This window comes from Mustela putorius, unplaced genomic scaffold (assembly GCF_011764305.1).
Source record: "Mustela putorius furo isolate JIRA1106 unplaced genomic scaffold, ASM1176430v1.1 tig00000242_pilon_pilon_pilon, whole genome shotgun sequence".
Lineage (NCBI taxonomy): Eukaryota > Metazoa > Chordata > Mammalia > Carnivora > Mustelidae > Mustela > Mustela putorius.
Window position 1 is genome coordinate 17,963,294 of NW_025421325.1, and position 26,001 is coordinate 17,989,294.

Here is a 26,001-nt window from a genome sequence, read left to right on the forward strand (position 1 = left end):
GGCAAGTTGTGCTTAGTTTTTATTTTGGATACTCATCTTTTTAATAATTTATCATTATAATGGCTCGTGTCAATACATACACCTTCTAGCTGCCTGTAGATTAGGTTGTCTTATACCTTATTGGACACACTGAACAACTGCTAAGGTTTTTAAGGAGGGAACGAACTTTAAAATCAAAGGCTAGGCATTAGTATTACTGGCCTCTGCCGCTGCATGTACTTCGTATCGCAATTAGTGTACCTGTTCTCTGCCTGGAAACTTTGCACCAAAGCCAAACCAGAAATACTCTCTGTTGCCTCCTCGGACCAGGCACCCCCGCCGTCTCCCCTCCCACCCAGGGGTGAGAACACGCCCTCAGTCACTGCCGGTCTGGCCCAAGCCTTGGGTAACCTCTGTTCCCGGGCGGCAGCGGCCACAGCCCGCAGCGCACGCGGCCTCAGCGGACTCCGCCCGCAGCGCGGCCCAGTGCACGCCGGTCCCGCTGCCCACTCTGCAGCGGCGGCTCCGCTCACGACCGCGCCGTTCCGTTCGGCGGCCCGTCGGCCAGCGGCCCGCCCATGCTCTCAGCCGCCAGGAGGTCTAGCCACCTCTTCCACAGCCTCTTTCCCGGCTCGAGAATGGGCGACTCCGCCTCTAAGATCGTCAGCCCGCAGGAGGCCCTGCCTGGCCGGAAGGAGCCGATCCCCGTTGCGGGTAAGGACGCGGGCACGCGCAGAAGACACGGGTATCGTCGCGGCGCATGCGCGTCATAGCCCGGCGGCTGCGCGTCCTCGGCCCGCCCGGAAGAGAGCTGAGGACCCGACTCGGGTGGCTCCTTAGGCTGGGGTCTGCGCAGGCGCGGAGAGGCTCCGACCGGGGCGGGTGGGTTGTAGCTTCTTCTTTGTTTGCCTTGTTACCCCCTAAAACAGCACCGAGCCCTTTGATGGGATCTAGTATGTTGATGTAAGTCACCTAGAGTGCAAATACATCGGCGGCTCCAATCTTTGGGTAGGAAAAGCGCTGACCCGATTTCCGCTCTTTCTCACAGGTGTGTGTGCCCTCAGTGCCGGCTTCTGTGCCTCCCTTTTCTTTTTCTGGGGTACGATCGGCTGGGATACTGGCCGCTAGCCGCGATGGTGCCGTGTTGTGTTGTCACTGGAAGCAATGCAGTGATGCAGAACGATAAAAACTGCAGTTTTGGAATTGTATCTCAGACCACTGTACCAGTTGGAAGAATTATCCTCAGGCTTCCACTATCCTCCCTGAGTTCCCGGTTTCTCCCAATTGGCAGGAGGTGTCCCTGGCCCAGTGCTCGCGGGTCTGCCCGTGTGTATCAGTAGTCGGAAGTGTCCGTTGTAGAGTTGTGCTTTTCAAACTTAAAAATGATTTTCTAAATCTCATACCAACTCTTTTGGAAAATACAGTAAAAAAAAAAATAAGAAAAAAAGAAATGCCAGAAAAATCATCACATGGTTGGGCGCCCAGTAATGTTAAACTACTCTAAAAGTCATTTGGATAAAGCTTAAGCCTCAATATCTGTCGTAGACCTGTAGCAGTTCACAGACAGCCCAGGTCCACCAACCAAGGGACCATTGCCGTTATCTTGGTGCAGTGCTTCTCAAAGCGTGGTCCCTACAATTGGTGTTTTAAACAAACCCTCTGGGCGATTCTAATGTACTCCATAGTTTGTACACCATTGCTTTGGAGCTGTTGGAGGATTAAACGGTGATTAGTCTTTTACATATGGCTCAATGCCAAGATAAATCCTGCATTTAAAAATTCCTAGGAATTCTGTTTTTCTTTCCCTTAAAGAATTATTGAGTGATAGGAGGAGGTCATAGTGAGGTGAAAATATCATACACGATACTGGGTTATCAGCATGAGTTTGGAAAAGGTAGAAGTTTTTTGGATGTGGGGCAGTTTGGAAACGGACTCTGTAACTTGTTCCTCCATCTACATTAGCAGTTCTGCGTCCTGTGTCCCCCCCTCCACTTCAGCTCCAACTCAGGGCAGCCCTAAAAGTTTATTTTTGATTCAAATTAAGAGAATGAGTTTTAAACTTAAAAATAAATTCTCTTTTACAAATCAGTATTCATAATCGGATACTTAGAGTCAGTGCTTTTTCATTGCCGAACACCCCCAGCTTGTACTAAACTTCTTTACACACCACATTCTCTTTGATATGCCCTCCCATACATCTAAAAAACAACAAATGAACACAAAAATCTTGATCAGATTTGCAAACTGGTTCAAGATCAACTTTGACCAAAATGTAGTTTTGCTTAATCTCAATCAAAGTCTTCCCCATCACTTACCTGATACATAAATGACATTTTTGGTAAAAGATTAACCAACATGGCAGAAATGAACCAATGATTTATTTGTCACATCCACCTGGTAACTCTAATGGCAAACCTCTGGGTTTGGTTCTCTTCCAGGCTCTTTTTATACAGCCATGCATACATCTCTGTATCTGGACCAGTAAGCTGATTTTTTTTTTTTTTTTTTTTTTTTGGTGGAGGGCCAAGCCTACAATGCATATGCATATGCAATGCATATGTCCTTATTGCTCAGCTGTTGTAACTCTTTTCCTCCCCAAATATTTCAATTTTAGATTGTGGCCTTTCCAATCCCCACTCCCGGTACAACTCTTCCCCTGGCAGGTTGGTGAAGGTTCTGACTGGCCCCAGAAATGGGGATTTTCACCTCCTTGGTAAGTTTTAGTGGCTGTACGCTTGAAGCTTATGGACTTAATAGTACTGTTTTGAAAGTCAAATTCCTCTCTGTCCCAGCCTCCAATCTGTTTAGCAGCCCTTCACTTCTCCTCATTATCTCTGCCTGTTGTTAATCATACCCGGACTTTCAAAAGTTCTGTGACAGAAGCATCACCTTTTGATCTTAGCCCTATTTAGTGTCTTTGCTTCATCCCAGTACTAAGCTCTGTCTTTGTGCTCTATTACCAATACTTTTGGTGTGAGGAGTTAATCATGGTAGCTTTAATCCTACCTTTTTTTTGGTACTCCTAAGGAAACTTACACCCTTTTATAAACTATGGCCTAATAGTAGATTTCAACTTTGTGAGAGGGTAAGATTCAATCCTTCAAATTTCTGTAATGTTTAATTTCTCCCAGGCTACCTGTAGTGAATGAAAAGATGAAGAGTCCTGTTCTGGGTGATTGGTCACAACTAAACTTGGACTGGACTGGCTCCTTTGAAGCGCACTGTGTTCAGGTTCATGGGCAGTCCTGGACAGCACTGGCTGGCTGGCAGGGCATGCATAGTTTGCCTGTTCTTGTATGTGGAGGTGGTCTCTCTCTGTTTCAGTGCCTGTCTATAAACCAATACTCACAGAACTTTGGGACTGAAGGAAGAGTGGAATTCATGCTTGTTGAACTGAATTGGTGGGCAATTAATTGCTAGAGATAGGCAGGAGGTGGAAGGCTTATAATGAAAATCTTATAGTGAAAACCCATGCTGTTGAAATGTAAGTTTATTATAGTTAGAACTAATCTTATTTCCAGTGAATTAATTCCTGTAAAAGCCCAGTTTTTATTTTACTCGAGTGGCACCTTAAAAATTTTTATTTTCTTGCATTTTGGAAATATTGCAAATCTGCTTTTTTGATCAGGTGTTTGGGATTTGGTGATATCATTCAAGATAACATTGACAGCTCATATTTAATCTCTGATTTCCTGGGCTTATAGTCTTAGGTAGTGTTCACTATTACTTGTGTTTTTTTTATCTGGAGAGGGGAAGAGATGTAGAACACCTGCTCCTGGTGTACTCTTTTAAGAACTTTAAATATAAATAGAAAAACAATAGAAGAATATGGGTAATCCCCAAAGTGGCTTCTTGAAAAATAATTGTGCTGTAATAATGAAATTTATACATTGTAGCTATCTAATAAAAAAGGAATAAAATACAAATACACAAAATAAGAACTGAGAAGGGGGAGTAATAGAAGTAGAAAACTTAAGGAATCATAAGAGACTATTTAACTCTTCGAAAATAAATTTGAAAATTTGGATGGAATAGATAATTTTTAGGCAAATATAATTGACCCAGATTGATACAAGAAAGATCCCATTCTGTTTTGGAAATAACAGAATGATTTTTCTAGAAGAAATGAAGTCATCAAAGAGTTGCCTCCTCTCAAAGCATCATCTTCAGACAATTTCACAGGCCACTTCTGCTACTCACAACCCTGAGATCATGACCTGTGCCAATATCGAGAGTCAGAGGCATACTGTTTACCACAGTGGCTGCACCACTTTGCATTCCCATAGGCATACATGAGAGAATGTAAAATTGCCACTAGTTTGTAGATCAGGACATTATATACCTGGAGAATCTAAGAGAATTAATAGTAAGGTATCAACTTACTAGAAAACAACCAGTAGCTTTCCTCTATGCAAATAACTTGTTAGAAAATATAATGAAGGAACACACCCCGTTTATAACAGCAATGAAAAAAGTTAAAATTTATGTATTAACTTGGCAAGAAATATGCAAGACCTATGTGAAAAAAACTTCCAAATGCTACTGAAAGACACAAAAGAAGATTTGCACAAATTGTAAAGACATACCAAGTTCTTGGATAGAAGGAGTGAACAGAAAACTTATATCAGTTCTCCCTGTAAGTTAATTTATCAAGGTAACATGGTTTTAATAAAAGTACTAATATTTTTTTGTTTTATTCTAGAGCCAGGCACACTAATTAAAAAAAAAATCATATGGAAAGAAAAGAGAAAGAGTTATGGTGACGTCAAAGAAGAGCAAAGAGGGGCAGCTGGCCCTACCACACAGTAAAAGTGAAGCTTCATAACTTAATCAGTGTGATACTGGTCCACGAATAGATCCATGGGATAGGATAGAAAGATCAGAAATTTTTAAATATGTATGGAAATGTAGTATATCATAAAGTTGATATCTCAAATCAGTGGGGAAAAGATGGACCATTCAATAATAAATAGCTATGGGAAAACTGGATAGCCATAAGGAAAAAAAAAAAAAGTTGGATCTGTAGTTTACATCGTAAATCAGAATAATTTCCCAAACAGATATTTGATGATAATAGCTCATGCTAATTGGGTGTGTACTGTATATCAGGCACTCTAGTAACTACTTTACATTTACTAAGATATTTAATCCTCATAGTAACCCCCTGGGTTAGTAATTATTATTAACCCCCTTTATTGATGTGGAAAATGAAGCCCTTATGGGTTTGGTGACTTATCCAAGGTCATATAGCTAATAAGTCATGGAGCTGGGACATGAATGGGGGCTGTCTGGCTCTAGAGTTTGTGATTTTAACTACTGTACTCTACTGTTTTTTTCATTTAGTTACATGTGAAAATGAACCAATTCAAGTGTGATAAAGGGAGATTTCCTTTATAATCTAAAGGAAATAATCTTTATAATAATCTTTAAAATCAGAAGACTTAAAAAAACTGATAAATTAGATCACATCAAAGTAAAAATCTTCTCATGGCAAAGATTACCGTAAGCAAAATCAAAAGGCAGACTGGGGTAAATATTTGCAACTTACAAGTGAAGGACTATTCTGCCTAATACGTAAGAAGCTCCTAGAAATTAATAAGAAATCACCAACATCCGTTAGAAAAATAGGCAAGGTTATGAACAGTTAGTTTACAGAAAAGCAAGTACAATGGCTCTTAAACATATAAAGGGGTGCTCAACCTCACTCATAATGAGGAGGATGCAAACACCATTTTTCATTTTTCAGATTGGCAAAAATCCAGAACTTTGATGGTACATTCTGTTGGTAAATCCTTAAGGAAAAAGGCACTCTTGTACATTGCTGGCAAGAGTGTAAATTGGCTCCCCTCTTACGGAAGGCAATTTGGCAATATCTATAAAAAATTTAAATGCATATACCTTTTGACCCAGGAATTCAATTCTGGGAATTTATCCTACAGATACACTTGCACGCATGCCAAATGATGACTATCCCAGGTTATTCACTGCAGCTTTGTTTGCAGTAACCGAAGATTGGAAACGACCCAAATACCCATCAATAGGGGCTAGTTAAATAAATCGTGGTTCGTCCTCACAATGGAATATGCAGCTGTAAAAAAGAACGTGGAAAAACCTATATGAATGGGTGTGGAGAGATTGCCAAGATATAGTGTTACGTGAAAAAGGCAGGGTCGGAACAGTGTTAATATGGTATGCTAATTTTTGTGTGAACAGGGAGGAAAATAATAAGATGTATGCACAAAGAAACTTTGAAAGGTTAGCTAAGAAGCTAATAGCTGGGGAGAGGGCTGTGCGGGTTGCCAAAGGTGGATGGGACACACAAGTGGGAGACTTTCCTTCATGATTCTTGTAACATGACTGCATTATTGAGTTAAATAACTCTGCTCTGAGGATGATCTCTTTCTGAGGTTTTTAGTTTAATTGACCACCTTTCTATCACTTTTGTCATCCCTATTTCAAGTTCTTATTCTTTTTTAAATTTTGCTCTCTTTTTCTTGTCAAGTAAGTCTTTTTTTCTTCCCCAACTTGCTTTTGTAATCAAAATCTACATTTTGGCGTGATTTAAAAAATCTAAATTTAGAGGGTGAAATTGGAATAAGTTAATCCAAGTCATTCTACATTTCATAAATATTCATTTTTATTGAAGCATCAATTGTGGTGGCATCATTTATACAAAGAAAAGATCTTTGGGGACAAATTCCTTCCACTATTATGTAGAAGGCATTATGTGTGTTTCTTTTATTTTGAGTGATGTACATAGACTTTGAAAAGAAAATGATAGAAAACAATTTTCCTTTTAGAAAAATTTTCCCCAATGTGTGATTAATTTCTAAATTGGAGGACACAGAACTATTATTTCTCCTCTTTGCATCTTGTTTCAAGCTCTTTATTTTATCCTCTGTTTCAGAACCCTCAGTGTTTCCCTGAAGTCCCTAGGATAAGGGTATTCCATACCTCCCATGATCTGGTCCTTACCTTCCCAGCCTTTCTTCCTGCTGTGCCCCTACAGAATCCCACCCTCTGACTAACATGTGTTTCAGTGTTTTGCATCTGGAATTGCTCATGTGATTCTACCCAAGTGGGTTCCACATGCCAGTGTTTTCATTTAGTCATTCATTACATGTCTGTTAAATGCCTGCTTAGGTAAAATACTATTTTCCATATATTCTTTTTTTATTTTTTTTTTTTTTTTTAAAGATTTTATTCATTCATTTGACAGAGAGAGATCACAAGTAGGCAGAGAGGCAGGCAGAGAGAGAGAGGAGGAGGAAACAGGCTCCCTGCCGAGCAGAGAGCCCGACGCGGGACTCGATCCCAGGACCCTGAGATCATGACCTGAGCCGAAGGCAGCGGCTTAACCCACTGAGCCACCCAGGCGCCCTATTCTTTTTTTAAAAAAATATTTTACTTATTTATTTGACACAGAGAGAGAGAGAGAGACAGAGAGAGAGAGATCGAGATCACAAGTAGGCAGAGAGGCAGACAGAGAGGAAGGGAAGCAGGCTCCCTGCTGAGCAGAGAGCCTGATGCGGGGCTCGATCCCAGGACCCTGAGACCATGACTTGAGCTGAAGGCAGAGACTTTAACCCACTTAGCCACTCAGGCGCCCCTTTCATAGATCCTTATCATACCTCATCCTCAAAACTTGCCCTGACTGGATTCTGTTTCTCCTATAAATGCATCCCTTTTTTCTCCAACCTAACTGATCCTCTTCTCTTCCCTTTTCTTTCTTTCTCTTTTTTCCTTTCTTTTCTTTCCTTCCCTCCTTCCCCTCCCCTCCCCTCCCCTCCCTTCCTTCTTCCTTCCTTCCTTCCTTCCTTCCTTCCTTCCTTCCTTCCTCTCTTTCTTTCTTTCTTTTTTAAAGATTTTATTTATTTGACACAGAGAGAACACAAGCTGGAGGAGAGGGGGAAGCAGGCTCCCCATTGAGCATGATGCAGGCTTGATTCCAGGATCCTGGGATCATGACCTGAGTCGAAGGCAGATGCTTAACCAGCTGAACCATGCATGGGCCCCAATCCCTTTCTTTTCTTCTGGACAAGTAATGATATACGGTTTCATGAATCCTCCTTTTGGATTTTTCATTGTTACTTAGATGTCGTGCTGCTACCCAGGTTATTAAATCTGTCTTGTGTCCTCATATGAAGGGGAGCTCCCTTGAAATGTGGCTGTCCAGAGGGAGGGGCCATCCTTTACTCCTTGAAGGGAGGGGCTGGCTATGGTTGATACTGTTTTATCTTTTAGTCTGTAGTATTTCACGGAGGATACTACCAACATCAGGCACTCATTTATGGTTTGTGGATATTGGGGAAAGTATGACTAATGCTGGTTGAAGGTGGTCTTTTTGTTTGACCTTTTTTAGCCATTGTGATACAGAGAAGCTAACATAGCTGATCTTTTGTCCCTGAGGTATATATTCAAAATTGGTTTTTCACTAATAGTAATAGATCTGGACTGATTTCAGACTTTCTTCTCAGTTACTTTTGTCACTGGTAGTAAACTTTTCTGTTGGCCAGGATGAATGATGAGGATCTCCTCATCTTTAAATCTCTAAGCAGGGACTTGCTAGGAATCTGCCGCAGTGGTTGGGAAAGAGGTGTCCTGCTTAGTACAGCCTATGGGGGACCATGGCCTGCTTCTTTCAGGATCGGGGTGGCAGTGAGTCCCTACTTCAGCTGGGGGAGGGAGGAGAGTGAGGACAGCTGAGGTGAGAAATGGGAAGCTGTTTGGATGAGGAGACACCAGGCTGTGACATGGGCCCCAAGAGAGCCAGTGGGCTCCATGCCCTTAGCAAGAACCAGAGAGGAGCCTCTTTGCTGGGCTTGGTCTGCCCCTTCATAGACCCCAGTGTCTTGCCAACCATCACCCCTGCTGCCTTGGTAGATGGTCAGATGCCTTCTCCTGCCACCCGAAACACAGCAGGCTGACAGTAAATACTTGCGGAATGACTGTAGCATCTTAGGTTGTGAGCTCTGAGAAGTGGACCCCTATGAGCAGTAGCGTATGTAATAGACATCCACATATTATGTATAATGGCACATAGTAGGTAGTCAATTAATGTCTGAATGCAAAATGGAGAGAACAGTGTACTGAGGAAGACAGGAAGGGTAGGGTTTTGGGGCCTTGGGATTGTCAATGTTTGCTGGTTTCCAAAATGTTAAAGGATTTTCCTCCCATACCAGAAAACTTTATTAGCTGGACAGAATTTCTGCAGCCAAATGGAAATGTATGTGATGAGGAGTTGGCCATACTTGAGTGTCCCATCTACCCTGTTACACGATGGCAGTTTTTTTTACTTGCTGTTTCTCTTTCCTGAGTTCAGAGCATCAGTCTAGGCTTGGCTTCACAGAACTGAGTTTCTACCAGGCTTCCCAGAGATTTTGTTACAGCAGACTTCAGCTGGGCCTGGGTTTGTCATGATTTAGTGGCTCCTTTTTTTAAACTTGCATCTAAGCTAAGAGTTAGTAAGAGGTTGGTGATACCTGACAAAGGTCTTATCTTTGAATAAGCAGAATTGGCATTTGCTGGCATCGCCCACTTCACTTCCCTCCTTTTACTGCTGCTTTGCTCTTTCTACTCCTCTTTTCATGGCCAGCTTCTTTCTAGCCGCTCTGGCCTGCGGAGGGCTCCTGACTTCTGGATCTCATCTTGCAAGAGTTCTGCTTTTCCATTTCCATTTTCCCATGAACTTCTAGGATGTGAAGTTTGGAAGTTTAGAATGGTTCTAAACTTCTAAAATCAGACTTACCATTTTGCCTTCAAAACATTGGGTACGTATTTTAATTTCTCCATTTCAGTCAATGGCACTGCTATACCCTCAAGTCCCTCAAACCTTAGGTGTATTCATTTCTGAACCTGGCTTTGTATTTAATATGTCCCTCTTCCAATAAGTCTTGATTGTCCCTTGTCTTCTCTTAGTGAGGGTTCTCCAGAGAAACATAAGCAGTGGGATATCTATATATCTATATGTCTATATAGATATATTATGGAAATTCATTATGAGGGATTGGCTCACATGGTAATGGAAGCTGAGAAGTCCAGGATCTGCCCTCTGTAAGCTGGAGGCCCAGGATAGCTGGTGATGTGGTTCTAGTCTAGATCTGAAGTTCTGAGAACTGGGGGAGCCAGTGGTGTAAGTCCTAGTCCCAAGTCTTAAGGTCCGAGGGCATTAGAAGATGGAAGCCCCATTTCAAGCAGAGAGAGCACATTCACCCTTTTCCTACCTTTTTGTTCTAATCTGATCAGATTGGATGGGGTCTCCCCAACCTGATGGGCATCATCGTTTTTACCCAGTGTACCCATTCCAATGCTAATCTCATCCAGAAGTACCTTCACAGGCACACCCTGAAATAAGGTTTTACCAGCCATCTGGGCATCCATTAGCTCAGTCAAACTGACACATAAAAGAACCATCACACTTCGCTTGGTCTCTGCCTTCATTCTCCTCAGTCTGCTGTGACCACCACTATCAAACATCTGTTTAAACCTTAAATTTTGTACTATCACTGCTTGGGAAATAATGGTGACTGTAGTGATCGGTGTTGTGATTGTGCATCAAATCGGCGTGAACTCGGGTGCATCAAATTGAACACAACCCAAGGAAGTGTTGAACGCGAAGAACTCTAAGCAAGGAGACAAGGAGATAGCTCTCAAAGCACTGCCTCCCCATGGGGTTAGCCCAGGAAGCTTTTATTCAGTGTTTGAGGGTGGGAGCAGGGAGCTTGCATATGCATTAAGGAACTTACACTTCTTCTGTTCTTAGGCCCTTGGTTCAGTTGCTCATGCCTAGCATGTCAACATGCTAGTGCACACATTGCTCAAAAAATGGCAGGAAGCTCCACTCATAGAAGGAGATCCTAGTATTATAATGAGCTAAAGGTGACTCAGGACAGCGTGGGGGCTTCTGCACAAGTCCTCAGCTCCCAGCCCACTCCAGCTGGCTCATGCATGGGGCTATCAGGCTCACCTACCTAGCTCATCTCCTTGGCAGGAACTGCCAGTTTTCAAAAACAGAACCCGTTCCTTCCCTGCTTTTGTCCTTCCCTTCTCCTCCCTTCTACTGATAGCTTGCAGCCATTTGATTTGAGTAACTTCTGTTGCACCCTAGCTAACATGATGACACTCTTCATTCTGGAGTTAGAAACTTCCTCTACCTTGCTGCTAACCTCGGTGTTCCTGATCTCTGTACGCCACCGCTGCCCGCCCCCCACCCCGACTCTACTCTTTGTTCCTTCCTTCTAGGACGTTTGCTTTCTTTCTCACAGCCCATCTAAATCTTCTCGGATCTTCCAAGGCTCAGCTCAGTTCTTCCCCTTCCATGCTACCTTGTGGGGGTGGTTTCAGCTTTGCTCTTAAGAGTTTGATGTGGAGTGATAGCTCTGGGGCCTCGTTATGCACTTTTATTGTGTCTTCTCAGGGAGGTGAAAGTTGAAACCCTTTAGTCTCTTTGGAGGTCAGGGATTGCTCTTCTTCTCCCTGGTGGTTCCTGAGCTCAGTCTGGGTATGGTGCCCTGCTGGCATGGGCCAAGGGTCTCGGTTACGATGGCTAAGCTGCTGCTTGGTTTTCTGGTGTCTTTCTCCTGGATGTCCCACCAAAGTGCCCTTCCTTTTTGGTGACATAGATACTTGATGACTTTTATTCAGGATCCTGTTAAAAGGTAAACTGAGGCACATTACATTTTTTTGAGTTTCTTTGAGCCAAAGTTGACTTGAATTGGGCAGCATCCAATCTAACAGACAGAAAGGAGCTCCAAGAAGCTTGTACAAAAATGAAGGACTTTTATAGGTGAAGGGAATGGCAACAAGGAAGTTAGATTAGGTAAAAAGCACATTGGTTATTACAAGGATATGTCCTTGTAATGGCAGACTACTTAACTGGTGTTGATCAGGCAATTACTGATGGACTGACTGGTTTAGAATTTCATTTCTGGGAGAGCCAAAACTGTACCTAAGTTAAGTCTTGGTTTGGTGATGTAGGTCTCCACCTAAGTGATTCCATTTTGAGCCAAATGTCTTGTTTTATTTTTTAACAATGCCAGATGCTTGACTTTACCTTGACCCAAGACCAGCATATCCTCTGGGTTAGCTGGGATCTCTTCTGTAAGCTTGGTCTCTTATAAAAGGTCAAATAAGGTTATTGTCCTTCATAAAGAGAAACATGGTCCCTTATATTTCTGTAGGGCTTTTGTATGATTTTGTGTGAGGGTATCTACAGTGTTTCTCAGCAGGGTATATTTCTGATCCACTAGCTTGTTGTTGAATAAGTGTATTAAATTTGCATTATAATGTAGGAAAGACTGGTAATAGTGAAACTGGAAGAAATGCAGAGTTACAATATGTTCCAATGAATATATTATCATTACATTTTTTTAAAATGAAGGATAAAATTGGGAAACATTGAATGTCTTCCCGGAGCATGTATAGAAAATGAATTCTTTTGAAAATGTTACCATGGCAAAGTAATAACATTAGTGTTGAATTTTCTTCTGTAACTTTTTCGTATTTTACCTTTGATTATTTTTATTTGTAGTTTGCTGTTAGGTAATTTATACTTGGCTTAAGTCAAATGCAGTGTGAAAAATTAAAAAGCATTGTTCACATGAGACCGGAACTTATTCTTTGTCTAACTAACAACAACAACAAAAAGATGATATTTTAAGAGATTTTACCCAAAAGGCAAGAGTCATGAAAATGAAATACTGTGAGGGAATTCATAGCTTTCCAGCTGGAGAAAATGAAAGCTAAAGTAAAAAATCCTGAATGTACTGTAGTTAGCAGATGAAAAGAAAACCATGTTAGAGTTTGCAGAATGGAGTAGCCAGCTGTCAAATAGAGCCCCAGAGAAAACACTGCATTGCTGAAAACCTCTATTTCCTTATCTCTTCTTAAGAGCCAATTCCTAAAGAGCTACGTCATCCAGCAGTCAGCCCTCTGCAGCAACTCCTGCTGGTCTCCAGAGTTCCTAGCTAACCACTTAGCATTCCTTGCACACCGAGATGTGTGCACTGGCTTGAAGAAGCTCCTCACAGAGCTCCCCGCTGCCCCCACCGAGGACTGCAGCAGGCCTGATAACAACCGGAGCTTAGGCGGGGGCTCTCCCTGACAACCAGAGGCAGGTTGCTGGGAGACCGCATACCTCCAAGAGTAGAAACTGCACCCAACTGCCTCCGAATGTAAAAAAGGTTTGAGGAGCCCCTTGCAGACAACTTTTTATTTTAAGAAACTGAAAAACAACACTTTTTTCTTTTTCTTCAGCATTATGCTCATACTATGAAGCTCTGTGGATTTATTTCGTTAAATGGAATAGAAAGGAATAATTATTTTCTGATGAAAATTAGGAGTTGGGGCAAATAAGATTGTGTCACCCTGCAGTCCTTTTGGGGCAACACACACCCAATTTAAGGAATAAGCTGTATAAATTTCAATATGAATTTCCAGGGGCAAGAAACGAACCAAGAGATTTCTATTCATATAATGCTGGAACTTAGGACTGAACTATTTTGGTTCATGAAAAACCTGACAGTTTTTTTCTTTCTCAGGATAAGGAGATTCTTTAAAAAGCTGAGGTCTAGGCTTCATTTTATGGATATGTTTGCTTTGGAACTTGCAGGATGGTTGGTAAAGTTGATATAATTTTTAAAGCCTCTGCCTTTGTCTCAGGTCATGGTCTCAGGAGCCTGGGATCTAGCCCTGCATTGGGCTCTCTGCTCAGCGGGGAGCCTGCTGACCCCTCTCTCTTTCCCTGCCTCTCTGCCTACTTGTGATCTCTGTCAAATAAATAAAAAAATCTTTTTTTTTTTTTTTTAAAAGGAAAGGAAACAAGCAGTCTCTTCCCTGAATCTCAAGTTAGTAGTAGTCTCAATCTACCCAGTGAATCTGGTACTGGGCTCTTCCCACAGAGTGGGCTGGTGGTGAGGCCAAGCAATCTAAATGAGATGGCTTCTTCTTGCCCCAGTGCCTTTACTACTTAAATCTCAGATTTTTATTTATATTTTTGTCAAAGTTGGATTGGTCAGTATGTTTTTAATTATTTTTATTTTCTTCTCCCAACTTTCTAAGTAACCAGTGTCCAAAACATTGTCGGGGTATTATAAAAGTGGATCAGCCTATATTCTCTGAATCTTACTCTTCTCACTTATTAGTACATTGTGGAAATACCTGCAAGTAGTTGGTACATCTCAAAATATTGTATTTTAAAAAATTAATGGACTTTATTTCCTTGAGCAGTTTTAGGTTTGTAGGAAAACTGAGTGGGAAGTCCAGAGGGTTCCCATATATACATGCTCCCTCACCCCAGGTTTCTTGTATTAACATTTAGCAGTAGTGTGGTACATTTGCTGTCGATGAGCCAGTATTGGTACTCTATTATTAACCAAAGCCCATACTTTACATTAGGGTTCATTATTTATTTTTTATATTCTGTGTGTTTGACCAATCTATAATGATGTGTATCCTATCATTAGAGTATCATACAAAATAGTCTTACTGCTCTTAAAGTCCCCTGCATTTTGCCTATTTTTCTCTCCCTACTGAACCCCTGGCAACCACTTATCTTTTTACTGCCTTCATAGTTTTGCTTTTCCAAAAATGTCATATATATGGAATCACAGAGTATGTATCCTTTCAGATTGGCTTCTTCTTAGCAGTACGCATTGAGGGTTCCTCCCTGTCTTCATAGCTCATTTCTTTTCAGTGCTGAATAATATTCCCTTGTATGAGTGTACTACAATTTGGTTAGCCATTTACCTACTAAAGAGTATCTTGGTTGCTTCCAAGTTTCAGTAATTATGAATAAATATGAATAAGACTACTACTACAAATTTTATGTGGACATGTTTTTAGCTTCTCTGGGTAAATACCAAGAAGCATGATTCTTGAATCATGTGGTATGAGTATGTTTCATTTTATAGAAACTGCCAAACTGTATTCAAACTGCTTATTCCATTTTGTATTCTTACCACCAGTGAATGGGAGTTCCTGTTACTTTACATCCTTGTCAGCATTTGGTGTTTCAGTATTTTGGATTTTAGCCATTTTAGTAGGTATATAGTGGCTGCCTTATTTTATTTTGAACTTCCCTAATGACATATGATGATGAACATCTTTTCATATGCTTATTTACCATTTGTATATCTTCTTTGGTGAAATGTCCATTCTTGACTTTGGTTCATTTTTAAATTGGATAATTTTCTTATTGTTGAGTTTTAGAATTCTTCATATATTTGGTATAGCAGTCCTTTATCAGGTGTCTTTTGCAAATATTTTCTCCCAATCTGTGGCTTGGTTTCTTACGCTTTTGACAGTATCTTTTGTAGAGCAGACATTTTTAATTTTAATGAAGTTCAATTTACCAGTTTTTTCTTCTGTGGATTGAACTTTAGTGAAGCATCTAAAAAATCATTGCCAAACCTAAGATCACCCAAATTTTCTCCTGTTTTACTTTGTGAAAGTTTTATAGGTTTGCATTTTATTTTTTATTTATTTAGTTTTTTAAAGATTTTATTTATTTGACAGAGAGAGAGACAGTGAGAGAGGAAACACAAGCAGGGGGAGTGGGAGAGGGAGAAGCAGACTTCCTGCTGAGCAGGGAGCCCAATGCAGGGCTTGATCCGAGGACACTGAGCCAAAGGCAGGTACTTAACAACTCAACCATCCAAGAGCTGTAGGTTTGCATTTTAAATTTTGAACTAGTTTTTGTGAGAGATGTAAGATCTGGGTCTAGATTAAATTTTTAAAAATTATATTTTTTGCACATGAGTGTCCAACTGTTTCAGTACCATTTGTTAAAAAGACTGTTTTTCTCCATTGCATGGCCTTTGTGTCTTTGTCAGACATTAGTTGACTATGTTTGTGTGTGTCTATTTCTGGGATCTCTGTTCATTTTCATTGGTCCATTTGTCTATTCCTTTGGTATCATTTGGGATGATACCATACTGTTTTGATTAGAATAGCTTTATGATAATTCTTGAAGTTGGGTAGTTTCACTCCTCTAGCTTTGTTCTTTAATTGTGTTGGCAACTCTGGCCTTTTTCCCTCCCCTCTTTGTATAAACTTTAGAATCAGTTTGTCAATATCCACAAAATAACTTAATGGGAGTTTGATAGAGATTGTGTTGAATCTATAGATCAAGCTGGAAAGACCTAACAACTTGACAGTATTGAGTCTTCTTACCCATGCACATGGAATAACTCTCCATTTACTTAGCTTTTTAAAATTTCCTTTCATCAGAATTTTTAAAATTTTCCTCATATAGATTGTATACATATTTGGTTAGATTTGTTTGGATTTATCTCAGTATTTCCTTTCTTTTGGCACTAAAGTAAATTTTTTTTTTTTTTTAATTTCAAATTCTAGTTGGTCATCACTGGCATGTGAGGAAACAGTTAACTTTTGTATATTAACCTTGTATCCTTGTATAACCTTGTATCCTTGTATAACCTTCCTGTAATCACTTAGCTGTTCTGGAAGTTTGTTTGTTAATTCTTTGGGATTTTCTGCATAGACAGTCATGTCATCTGTGAACAAAGATAGTTTTATTTCTTTCTTCACAAACTGTATCCCAGGTTTTCTTTTTCTTATCACATTAGTTAGTACTTCTAAGTATGATGTTGATTAGGAGTAGTGAGAGGGGACATCCTTGCTTTGTTCTGATTTTAATGGAAAAGCATCTAGTTTCTCACCATTAATTATCATATTAGCTATAGGGTTTTTTGTGGGTTTTTTTTTTGGTACTTTTTTTTTTTTTAAGATTTTATTTATTTATTTGACAGAGAGAGATCACAAGTAGGCAGAGTGGCAGGCAGAGAGAGAGAGAGAGAGAGAGAGAGAGGGAGAGAGAGAGAGGAGGAAGCAGGCTCCCCACTGAGCAGAGAGCCTGATGCAGGGCTTGATCCCAGTGCCCTGAGACCATGACCTGAGCCAAAGGCAGAGGCTCAACCCACCCAGATGCCCCTGTATTCTTTTATCAGGTGGAAGAAGTTCCTCTCTATCCCTAGTTTGCTAAAAATTTATATGTTGTTTTTAATGGCTGCATAATATCCCATGGTATATATGTACTCTAGTTTATTAGAACAAAACAAAACAAAGGCAAACTTTGTATCAGTTAGTAAGTGTTTGGCTCCAGTAGTACTATAGATATGTTTAGTAATCATGGTATGCGTCATATGTATGGTAATGACTTATGAATACCTTCCTTGTAAAATCTAGCCAAAGGGGATAAAGTTTGTGTTAAGTTATGCAGTGCCTTGAAGTTGTTCTAAGGTAGGGAGTTTGGATCAGAAAGGAAAATGAAAAGAATGTAGCTTCTGTGATGATGTATATTTTAGCGGGGGGGATGTCAGAGGGTCAGGTAGGCAGATGGTAAGCATCATATCCATGAAATATAAACATCCTGTGAGTCTTTGATGCTTGCCAGGACATTTGGATTGGTTTCTAGGTACAGCTTGGCAGGCTAGTTATGGTATTGTTTGTTCTGAGGACACAGAGGTCTGTTTGACCCACTTAAATTTGATGAACTGGACTAAAAAGTTTTAGCACCTTTGCTGTAAACCAGAGTTTGGCAAAATAGGCCTGTGGGCCAGATTTGGCCTGCAGCCCATTTTTTTTTTTTTTTTTTTTTTTTTTAAGTAGCAGTGCTGCAATTAGGGGCACATTCTAATTTATCTTTTAAGATGAAAAACGACTCTTAAATCTAATGAATTTTCGTTGTATCAGTATTTAATGTAGCTCATTGTGGCAAAGTGTAGCTGTAACAACAGTGATGTAACAATCAAACTAAAACAATGGTAAAAACCTCACATTATCTGAATAATTCTCACTGTGTTAGTATGAACAAGCATCAAAGTTGCTGGATTATTGTGAAACTGTGCTTTGCTTTGGCAGGGTAGGTCTAACATTTTGAAACATTTAGTCTCCCTTACTGCTGATCAGAAGTCATTAATAATATAGTAAACTTACCTTGATAGCAGAGAAGTCATTTCATTGGGGATTGTTGAAGTTTACTTATCAGCATATGCACCAATTTTACATGATTCCTGAGTTCAAAAGCAATCATTACTATCTCTGCAATTTTGTGTTTTATTTATATCTTCTCGTAATACGTTTTGCTTCATAATTACTTGTGCTCATGGTTGTCATTGCCATGAAATTGCGAGTCCTTTAGGAGCTGAATCTAGGTTTGGTTCCTCCTTGTGTTCCTTTCAGGGTCTAGGGTAGAGTTTCTTGAATTCTAGGTGAATAGTAAGTGTTGAGTGAATAAATGAATGAGTGAATGAACCAATTGCCCAGAAAAAACTAATGGCAACCCTACATACTATCTGTATAGAATGTTTCCCAATTGACCTTTTTTTTTAGGTTTTAAAAATTTTGATTTTTTAAAGTTAACATATGCATAAAAGGAAACTAAAAAATGCAAGAAGCAAAGAACAAGGTCATCCATAGTCACCAGCAGTTTAAAGTTTGACTTCTAGGTTGACATTTGTTTATTTGTTATCTGTGGATCAAAGGAAACCAACCATAATCTAAGAGTCCTTCAATATTTTAAATGTTGTCACAATTTTATTTCTCTCCAGTGTACCTTCCTCCCTAAACTCTTATGGATGGCAAACTTGATAATTGTGAATAACTTTTCAACAGAAACATCCATTGCTGTAGTAAGTGATCAATTAGTGAAAGACATAAAGTAAATATAATTCAATAAAGAAGATACAACAAAAAACATAAAGAAGATACAACAAAGTTTGCTTGTTTTTGTTCTTCATACTTCATAGCATTTTTCTTTTTATGAAATATAGTTTGTGGTCGTCTCTTTAAGAGAGGATCTAGGATGGTAACTTTCTGTCTGGAAGTTTTTATATCTGAAAAATGCCTTTGTTTCATCTTCACATTTGAATGCAAATTTGTCTAGGTACAGAAATCTCCATTCAAAGTCCCATTTTGTTTTGATTTTCAGCCCTAGAAGTTCTTGTTTCTAGAGAGGTTGATGAGAAGTCTGCTTTAGATCAGATTCTTGCTTGTTAATAATATTTTTCTTTTCCGATAACTTTTGGGATTGTTTTCTATATTTTGAGGCTCTAAAAATTTTCTGCATTATTATACAGCTTAGCACTTGGTAACCCTTTCATTCTGAAGCCCATGTCTTTTTTTTTTTTTTTTTTTTTTTTTTGGTTCTAAGAAATTCTTAGATGTTCTTTCTTTAACATTGGCTCCTCATCATTACCTCTATTTCTCCTTTATAAACTTTGATTTGTTAGATGGTCGTAAATCTAGAGCTGTTCTGTATGAGTTTTTTCTTTTAAACTTTCTATCTCTTTATCATTTCATCTTCTATTCTGGAAGAATTCTTTAGCCTTAATCTCTAATTTTGCTGTTTTTTTTCATTCTGCTATGGAGACTTTCTATTAAGTTCTTAATGGCAATGATTACATTTCTTCACTTTTCAGATCTCCTCTTGAGTCTTTTTTATAAAAATCAAGATCCTGTTGTTTCATGGATGTCATGCCTTCTTTTACATCTATAAAGGTATCAAGTCACTCTTCTTATAATGTTTAGTTCTCAAACCCCAAGCTGTAAAGACTCCTTGTTCTGGTCTTTTTCCCAGTTGGCAGTCCTCCTATTTCTAGTTGTAACCGACTGTGAGTTCATCTTTTCTAGACTTTCCCCAGTCTCAGCTTGGGCAGCCAGTCCTGGAAGATGGGCTGAGCAGCTGTGGGTACTTGTGCTCCTTACTGTTGGCAGTGGGAATAGGGAACAGTCAGAGCTGACAGCAGCCGGCCTTCAGAGCTTGTCTGGTCCCTGGTTTGTCTGGGTATCATCATTTACCTGGGGCCCTTCCCTATTTCTCCCTCCTAAACACTGACCTAAACACTGGGTGGGGGAGGGAAGAAGGGGCTCACAGGGATTCACAGGACAAATTGTTCCCACTTCCATGGCTCTACCAAACCCTCACCAGCTATTCCTAGCCCTCTCCTGTTCCAGGGTGCCCCCACATGTAGTCACAGAACTTCTGGTGCTATACTCATGGTCTGTCCTTGCCTCTTGCTCATCTCAACTGCACCTTTTAGTTTGCCAGGAATTGCTGGAAGCCTCCAGTCTGTTTAAAATTTTTTAAATTAAATATCTTTTTTTTTTAAACTGCTAGAACTTGTACAGGAATTCAGTAAAGTGTCAGGATATAAAATCAACGCACAGAAATCAGTTGCATTTCTCTACACCAACAACAAGACAGAAGAAAGAGAAATTAAGGAGTTAATCCCATTTACAATTGCACCCAAAACCACAAGATACCTAGGACTAAACCTAACCAAAGAGGCAAAGAATCTATACTCAGAAAACTATAAAGTACTCATGAAAGAAATTGAGGAAGACACAAAGAAATGAAAAAATGTTCCATGCTCTTGGATTGGAAGAATAAAATTGTGAAAATGTCTATGCTACCTAAAGCAATCTACACATTTAATGCAATTTCTATCAAAGTACCATCCATCTTTTTCAAAGAAATGGAACAAATAATCCTAAAATTTATATGGAATCAGAAAAGATCTTGAATAGCCAAAGGAATATTGAAAAAGAAAGCCAAAGTTGGTGGCATCACAATTCTGGACTTCAAGCTCTATTACAAAGCTGTCATCATCAAGACAGCATGGTACTGGCACAAAAACAGACACATAGATCAATGGAACAGAATAGAGAGCCCAGAAATAGACCCTCAACTCTATGGTCAACTAATCTTCAACAGAGCAGGAAAGAATGTCCAATGGAAAAAAGACAGCCTCTTCAATAAATGGTGTTGGGAAAATTGGACAGCCACATGCAGAAAAATGAAATTGGACCATTTCCTTACACCACACACAAAAATAGACTAAAAATGGATGAAAGACCTCAATGTGAGAAAGGAATCCATCAAAATCCTTGAGGAGAACACAGGCAACAACCTCTTTGACCTCAGCCGCAGCAAAATCTTCTTAGGAACATCACCAAAGGCAAGGGAAGCAAGGGCAAAAATGAACTATTGGGATTTCATCAAGATCAAAAGCTTTTGCACAGCAAAGGAAACATTTAACAAAACCAAAAGACAAGTGACAGAATGGGAGAAGATACTTGCAAACAACATATCAGATAAAGGTCTAGTGTCCAAAATCTATAAAGAACTTAGCAAACTCAACACCCAAAGAACAAATAATCCAATCAAGAAATGGGCAGAGGACATGAACAGACATTTCTGCAAAGAAGACATCCAGATGGCCAACAGACACATGAAAAAGTGCTCCATATCACTCGGCATCAGGGGAATACAAATCAAAACCACAATGAGATATCACCTCACACCAGTCAGAATGGCTAAAATTAACAAGTCAGGAAATGACAGATACTGGCGAGGATGTAGAGAAAGGGGAACCCTCCTACACTGTTGGTGGGAATGCAAGCTGGTGCAACCACTCTGGAAAACAGCTCGGAGGTTCCTCAAAATGTTGAAAATAGAGCTACCTTATGACCCAGTGGTTGCACTACTGGGTATTTGCCCTAAAGATTCAAACGCAGTGATCCGAAGGGGCACGTGCACCTGAATGTTTACAGCAACAATGTCCACAATAGCCAAACTATGGAAAGAACCTAGATGTCCATCAACAGATGAATGGATCAAGAAGATGTGGTATATATACACAATGGAATACTATGCAGCCATCAAAAGAAATGAAATCTTGCCATTTGTGACGATGTGGATGGAACTAGAGCGTATCATGCTTAGCGAAATAAGCGGAGAAAGACAGCTATCATATGATCTCCCTGATATGAGGAAGTGGTGATGCAACATGGGGGGTTAAGGGGGTAGGAGAAGAATAAATGAAACAAGATGGGAATTGGAGGGAGACAAACCATAAGTGACTCTTAATCTCACAAGACAAACTGAGGGTTGCTAGGGGGAGGGGGGTTGGGAGAAGGAAGGTGGAATTATGGACATTGGGGAGGGTATGTGCTTTGGTGAGTGCTGTGAAGTGTGTGAACCTGGTGATTCACAGACCTGTACCCCTGGAGATAAAAATATATGTTGATAAAAAATAAAAAATTAAAAATTAAAAAAAAAAGAAGATGTGGTATATATACACAATGGAATACTATGCAGCCATCAAAAGAAATGAAATCTTGCCATTTGTGACGATGTGGATGGAACTAGAGGGTATCATGCTTAGCAAAATAAGCGGAGAAAGGCAACTATCATATGATCTCCCTGATATGAGGAAGTGGAGATGCAACATGGGGGATTGAGGGGGTAGGAGAAGAATAAATGAAACAAGATGGGATTGGGAGGGAGACAAACCATAAGTGACTCTCAATCTCACAAAACAAACTGAGGTTTGCTGGGGGGAGGGGGGTTGGGAGAAGGAGGGTGGGGTTATGGACATTGGGGAGGGTATGTGCTTTGGTGAGTGCTGTGAAGTGTGTAAACCTGGCAATTCACAGACCTGTACTCATGGGGATAAAAATATATGTTTATGAAAAATAAAAAATTAAAAAAATACCTTTTTTTTTTAAAAGGTTTTATTTATTTGATGGACAAAGATCACAGGTAGGCAGAGAGGCAGGCAGAGAGAGAGAGAGAGGAAGGGAAGCATGCCCCCTGCCAAGCAGAGAGCCCGATGGGAGGCTTTATCCCAGGACCCCGGGATCATGACCTGAGCCAAAGGCAGAGGCTTTAACCCACTGAGCCACCCAGGCGCCCTTAAATTAAATTTCTTTTTTTGAGACAATTGTAGATTTACACGCAGTTATAAAAATTAACACCCTTCACCTAGTTTCCCCAGCAGTAGCATTGTGCAAATCTATTGTACATCACAACCAGGATATAGACTGTGATTGAGTCAGTGTACAGAACAGTTCTATCAGCACAAGGACCCCTGTGTTGTCCATATATAGCCACATCCCTCTCCTTCCCCACTGCCAGCCCATTCCTAACACCTGGCCACCTCTCATATGTTCTCCAATTCTGTAATTTTGTTACACCATTGAAGTTATACAAATGGAATCATACAGCATGTAACCTTTTGGGGAATTGGCTCTTCTCAACCTAATTTCCTGGAGAATCATTGAAAGTGTTACATAGTTCATTCTTTGTTCCCTTTTACTGCAGGGTAGTATTCCTTGGTATGGTTATACCATATTTTGTTTAACCATTCGCCCATTGAAAGATACCTGGATTCTTCCCAATTTTTGACTGTTATGAATAAATCTGCTATGGATTTGTGGGCAGTTTTTTATGTGGACATAGTTTGCATTCTCTGGGATAAATGCCCAAGAGTGTATTGCTGGGTCATATGGTAGTTGCTTGTTTAGTTTTATAAGAAAGTGCCAAAAGGTTTACAGAGCCATCCCATTTTTACATTCCCAGTGTCTCTGCATCTTTTCCAGTATTCGATGTTGTCACTGTTAATTTTTAGCTATTCTGATAAGGTGTGTAGTGATGTCTCATCATGGCTTGAATTTTATTTCCCTTATTGTTAATGATATTGAACATCTCTTCATGTGCTTTCCTGTCATTTATATATCCTCTTCAATGAAATGTCTTTGGTAAAACCTTAGGCATTTCTAATTGAATTATTTGTTTCCTTACTGTTCAGTTTTGTGAGTTCTTTGTATGTTCTAAATACTAATTCTTTGTCAGATATATGGCTTGGAAATATTTTCTCCTTGATTGTAGGTTTTTTTAAAAAAATCTTTGTAGTAGGGTCTTTTGCAGAGTGAAAGTTTTCAATACCGTTGAAATCTAATTTATCATTTTTTCTTTAATGGATTGTGCTTTTTGTGTGAAGTCTAAGAATTTTTTGCTTAGCCTTGATCCCAAAGATTTCTCCTATTTTTTCCCATAAGTTTTATAGTTTAACATTTTACATTTAAGTCCACAATCCATTTTAAGTGTTTAAAGTTTGAGATTTAGTGCTCACTTTGGCAGCATCTATACTAAAGTTTGAGATTTAGTTTGAAGTTCATTTTTTTTAAGCCTATGGATATCCAGTTGCTAAAGCACCCATTTGTTGAAATCCTTCCTCCACTGACTAGCTTCTGCACCTTTGTCATAAATCAATTGGACACATCTGTGCGGGTCTACTTTCTGGATTCTTATTTCCTTCCATTGATCTATGTGTCCATCTCTCTACCACACTATCTTGGTTACTGTAGCTTTATAGTAGGCCCTAATATTGGGCAGAGTCGCCCTCCCCACTTTATTCTTTTTTGACATTGTTTTTAGCCATTCTGAGGCCTGTGCCTTCCATATAGATTCTAGAATAAACCTGTCTATAATACTGTATGATTCTACTTCTATAGGCACTTAGAGTAGTCAGAGTCATAAAGCAAGAAGGCAGAATGGTGGTTGCCAGGGGCTCTGCGGGGAGGAGAGAATGGGGAGTTGGTGTTTAATGGGCATAAAGTTTCATTAAAAAAAAAAAGATTTTATTTATTTATTTGACAGAGAGACACACACACACAGTGAGAGAGGGAACACAAGCAGGGGATTGGGAGACAGAGGGAGAAGCAGGCTTCCCTCTGAGCAGGGAGCCCAATGTGGGGCTTGATCCCAGGACTCTGGGATCATGACCTGAGCTGAAGGCAGTTGCTTAACCCACTGAGAAGGTGAAAGGAGTTATGGGTATGGATGGTGGTGATGGTTGCAGAACATTGAATGAATGTATTTAATACTATTGAACAACACACTTAAAAATGGCCCAGATAGCAAATTTTATGTTACATGTATTTTATCACAATAAAAAAGAATAAATGCACACACAGAATAAACTTATCTATGTTTACAGAAAAATCTTGCTAGGATTTGATAGGAATTTTACTAAAATTATAAGACAATTTGGGAAGAGTTATTGTCTCTACTGTGTTGAATCTTTCAATCTGTGAGCATTTATTTAGGTTTTCTTTGATTTCTTTTATAAGTGTCATAATTTTTAGTGTACAGATCTTGTACATATTTGTTATGCTTATACTTAATTTTTCAGGTTTTTTTTGGAGTGATTATAAATGGCATTATGTCTTTTATTTTGGTGTCCATGTGTTTGCTGTTAGTATATAAAAATGCAGTTGATTTTTATGTGTTCATCTTTTATCTTCTAACCTTGTTGGACCCACTTACATGTACTAGGAGGTGTGTATGTACATATTACTTAGAATTTTCTACATAGACCACCATGTCATGTAGAAACAAAGACAATTGTAATCTGTATGCCATTTATTTCTTTGCCTTAACTTATTGCAGTGGTTAGATTTTCTAGTGCTATGTTAAATAAGAGTGGTGAGAGTGGACATCTTTAGCCTGTTCTAAATCTCAGGGGAAAAGCCTTCAGTCTTTCAGGGTTAAGTGTGATGTTAAGTGTGTGTTGGTTTTTTGCAGGTGTTCTTCACTGAGTTGAGATAATTCCCCTCTTTTCTTAATTTGCTTCGACCACCTGTTTTTATAAATAAAGTTTTATTGAGACACAGGCATACTTACTGGTTCATCTATTGTCTGTGTCGGCTTATGTAGTATAATACCAGAACTGGGCGGTTGTGACAGGGATTTATGAACTTCAGGGCCTAAAGCATTTATCATTTGACCTTTTATAGAAAAGGTTCTCTGACTCCTGCTTTCATGAGGTCTTTCTTTTGGTGTGCTTTTTTTTTTCTTCTGTCACAGTTACTCGTATCTCTATATCATAAGATAGCTGCAATTTTTTTTAAATAAAGATTTTATTTAGTTATTAGACTGTACAGACAGGGGAGCAGTAGGCAGAGGGAGAAGCAGGTGCTCCACTGAGCAAGCAGACTGATGTGGGACTTGATCCCAGGACTCTGGGATCATGAAGTGAGCTGAAGGCAGACATTTAACTGACTGAGCCACCCAGGCATCCTGATGGTTGCAAACTTTTAATTATTCAACATGCGCCTCTTCAATTAACTGAGACCTAGACCCTGAGTCATTGGCCAGTACTTATTTCGAAAGAAAGCAGAGTATGTTCGTGTGTAGATCTAGCTGACTTCTAAAGG

At 39.7% G+C, this 26,001-nt stretch overlaps 1 protein-coding gene across 5 annotated transcripts in view; it reads left to right on the forward strand.

Moving 5' to 3' along the window:
• Window positions 1-346: 346 nt before the first annotated feature.
• MSRA (methionine sulfoxide reductase A) overlaps window positions 347-26,001 on the forward strand; it is a 426,874-nt gene continuing 401,219 nt past the window's right edge. For 2 of the 5 annotated variants that reach the window (XM_045078389.1, XM_004766051.3), the window contains exon 1: window positions 348-693. In XM_045078389.1, coding sequence (XP_044934324.1) covers window positions 558-693 — 136 coding nt within the window. In that variant the 5' untranslated portion in view covers window positions 348-557. Of the gene's footprint in view, window positions 694-2,593; window positions 2,693-26,001 lie in introns of all 5 variants that reach the window. The other 3 variants (XM_045078388.1, XM_004766048.3, XM_004766049.3) reach the window with 3 other exon arrangements.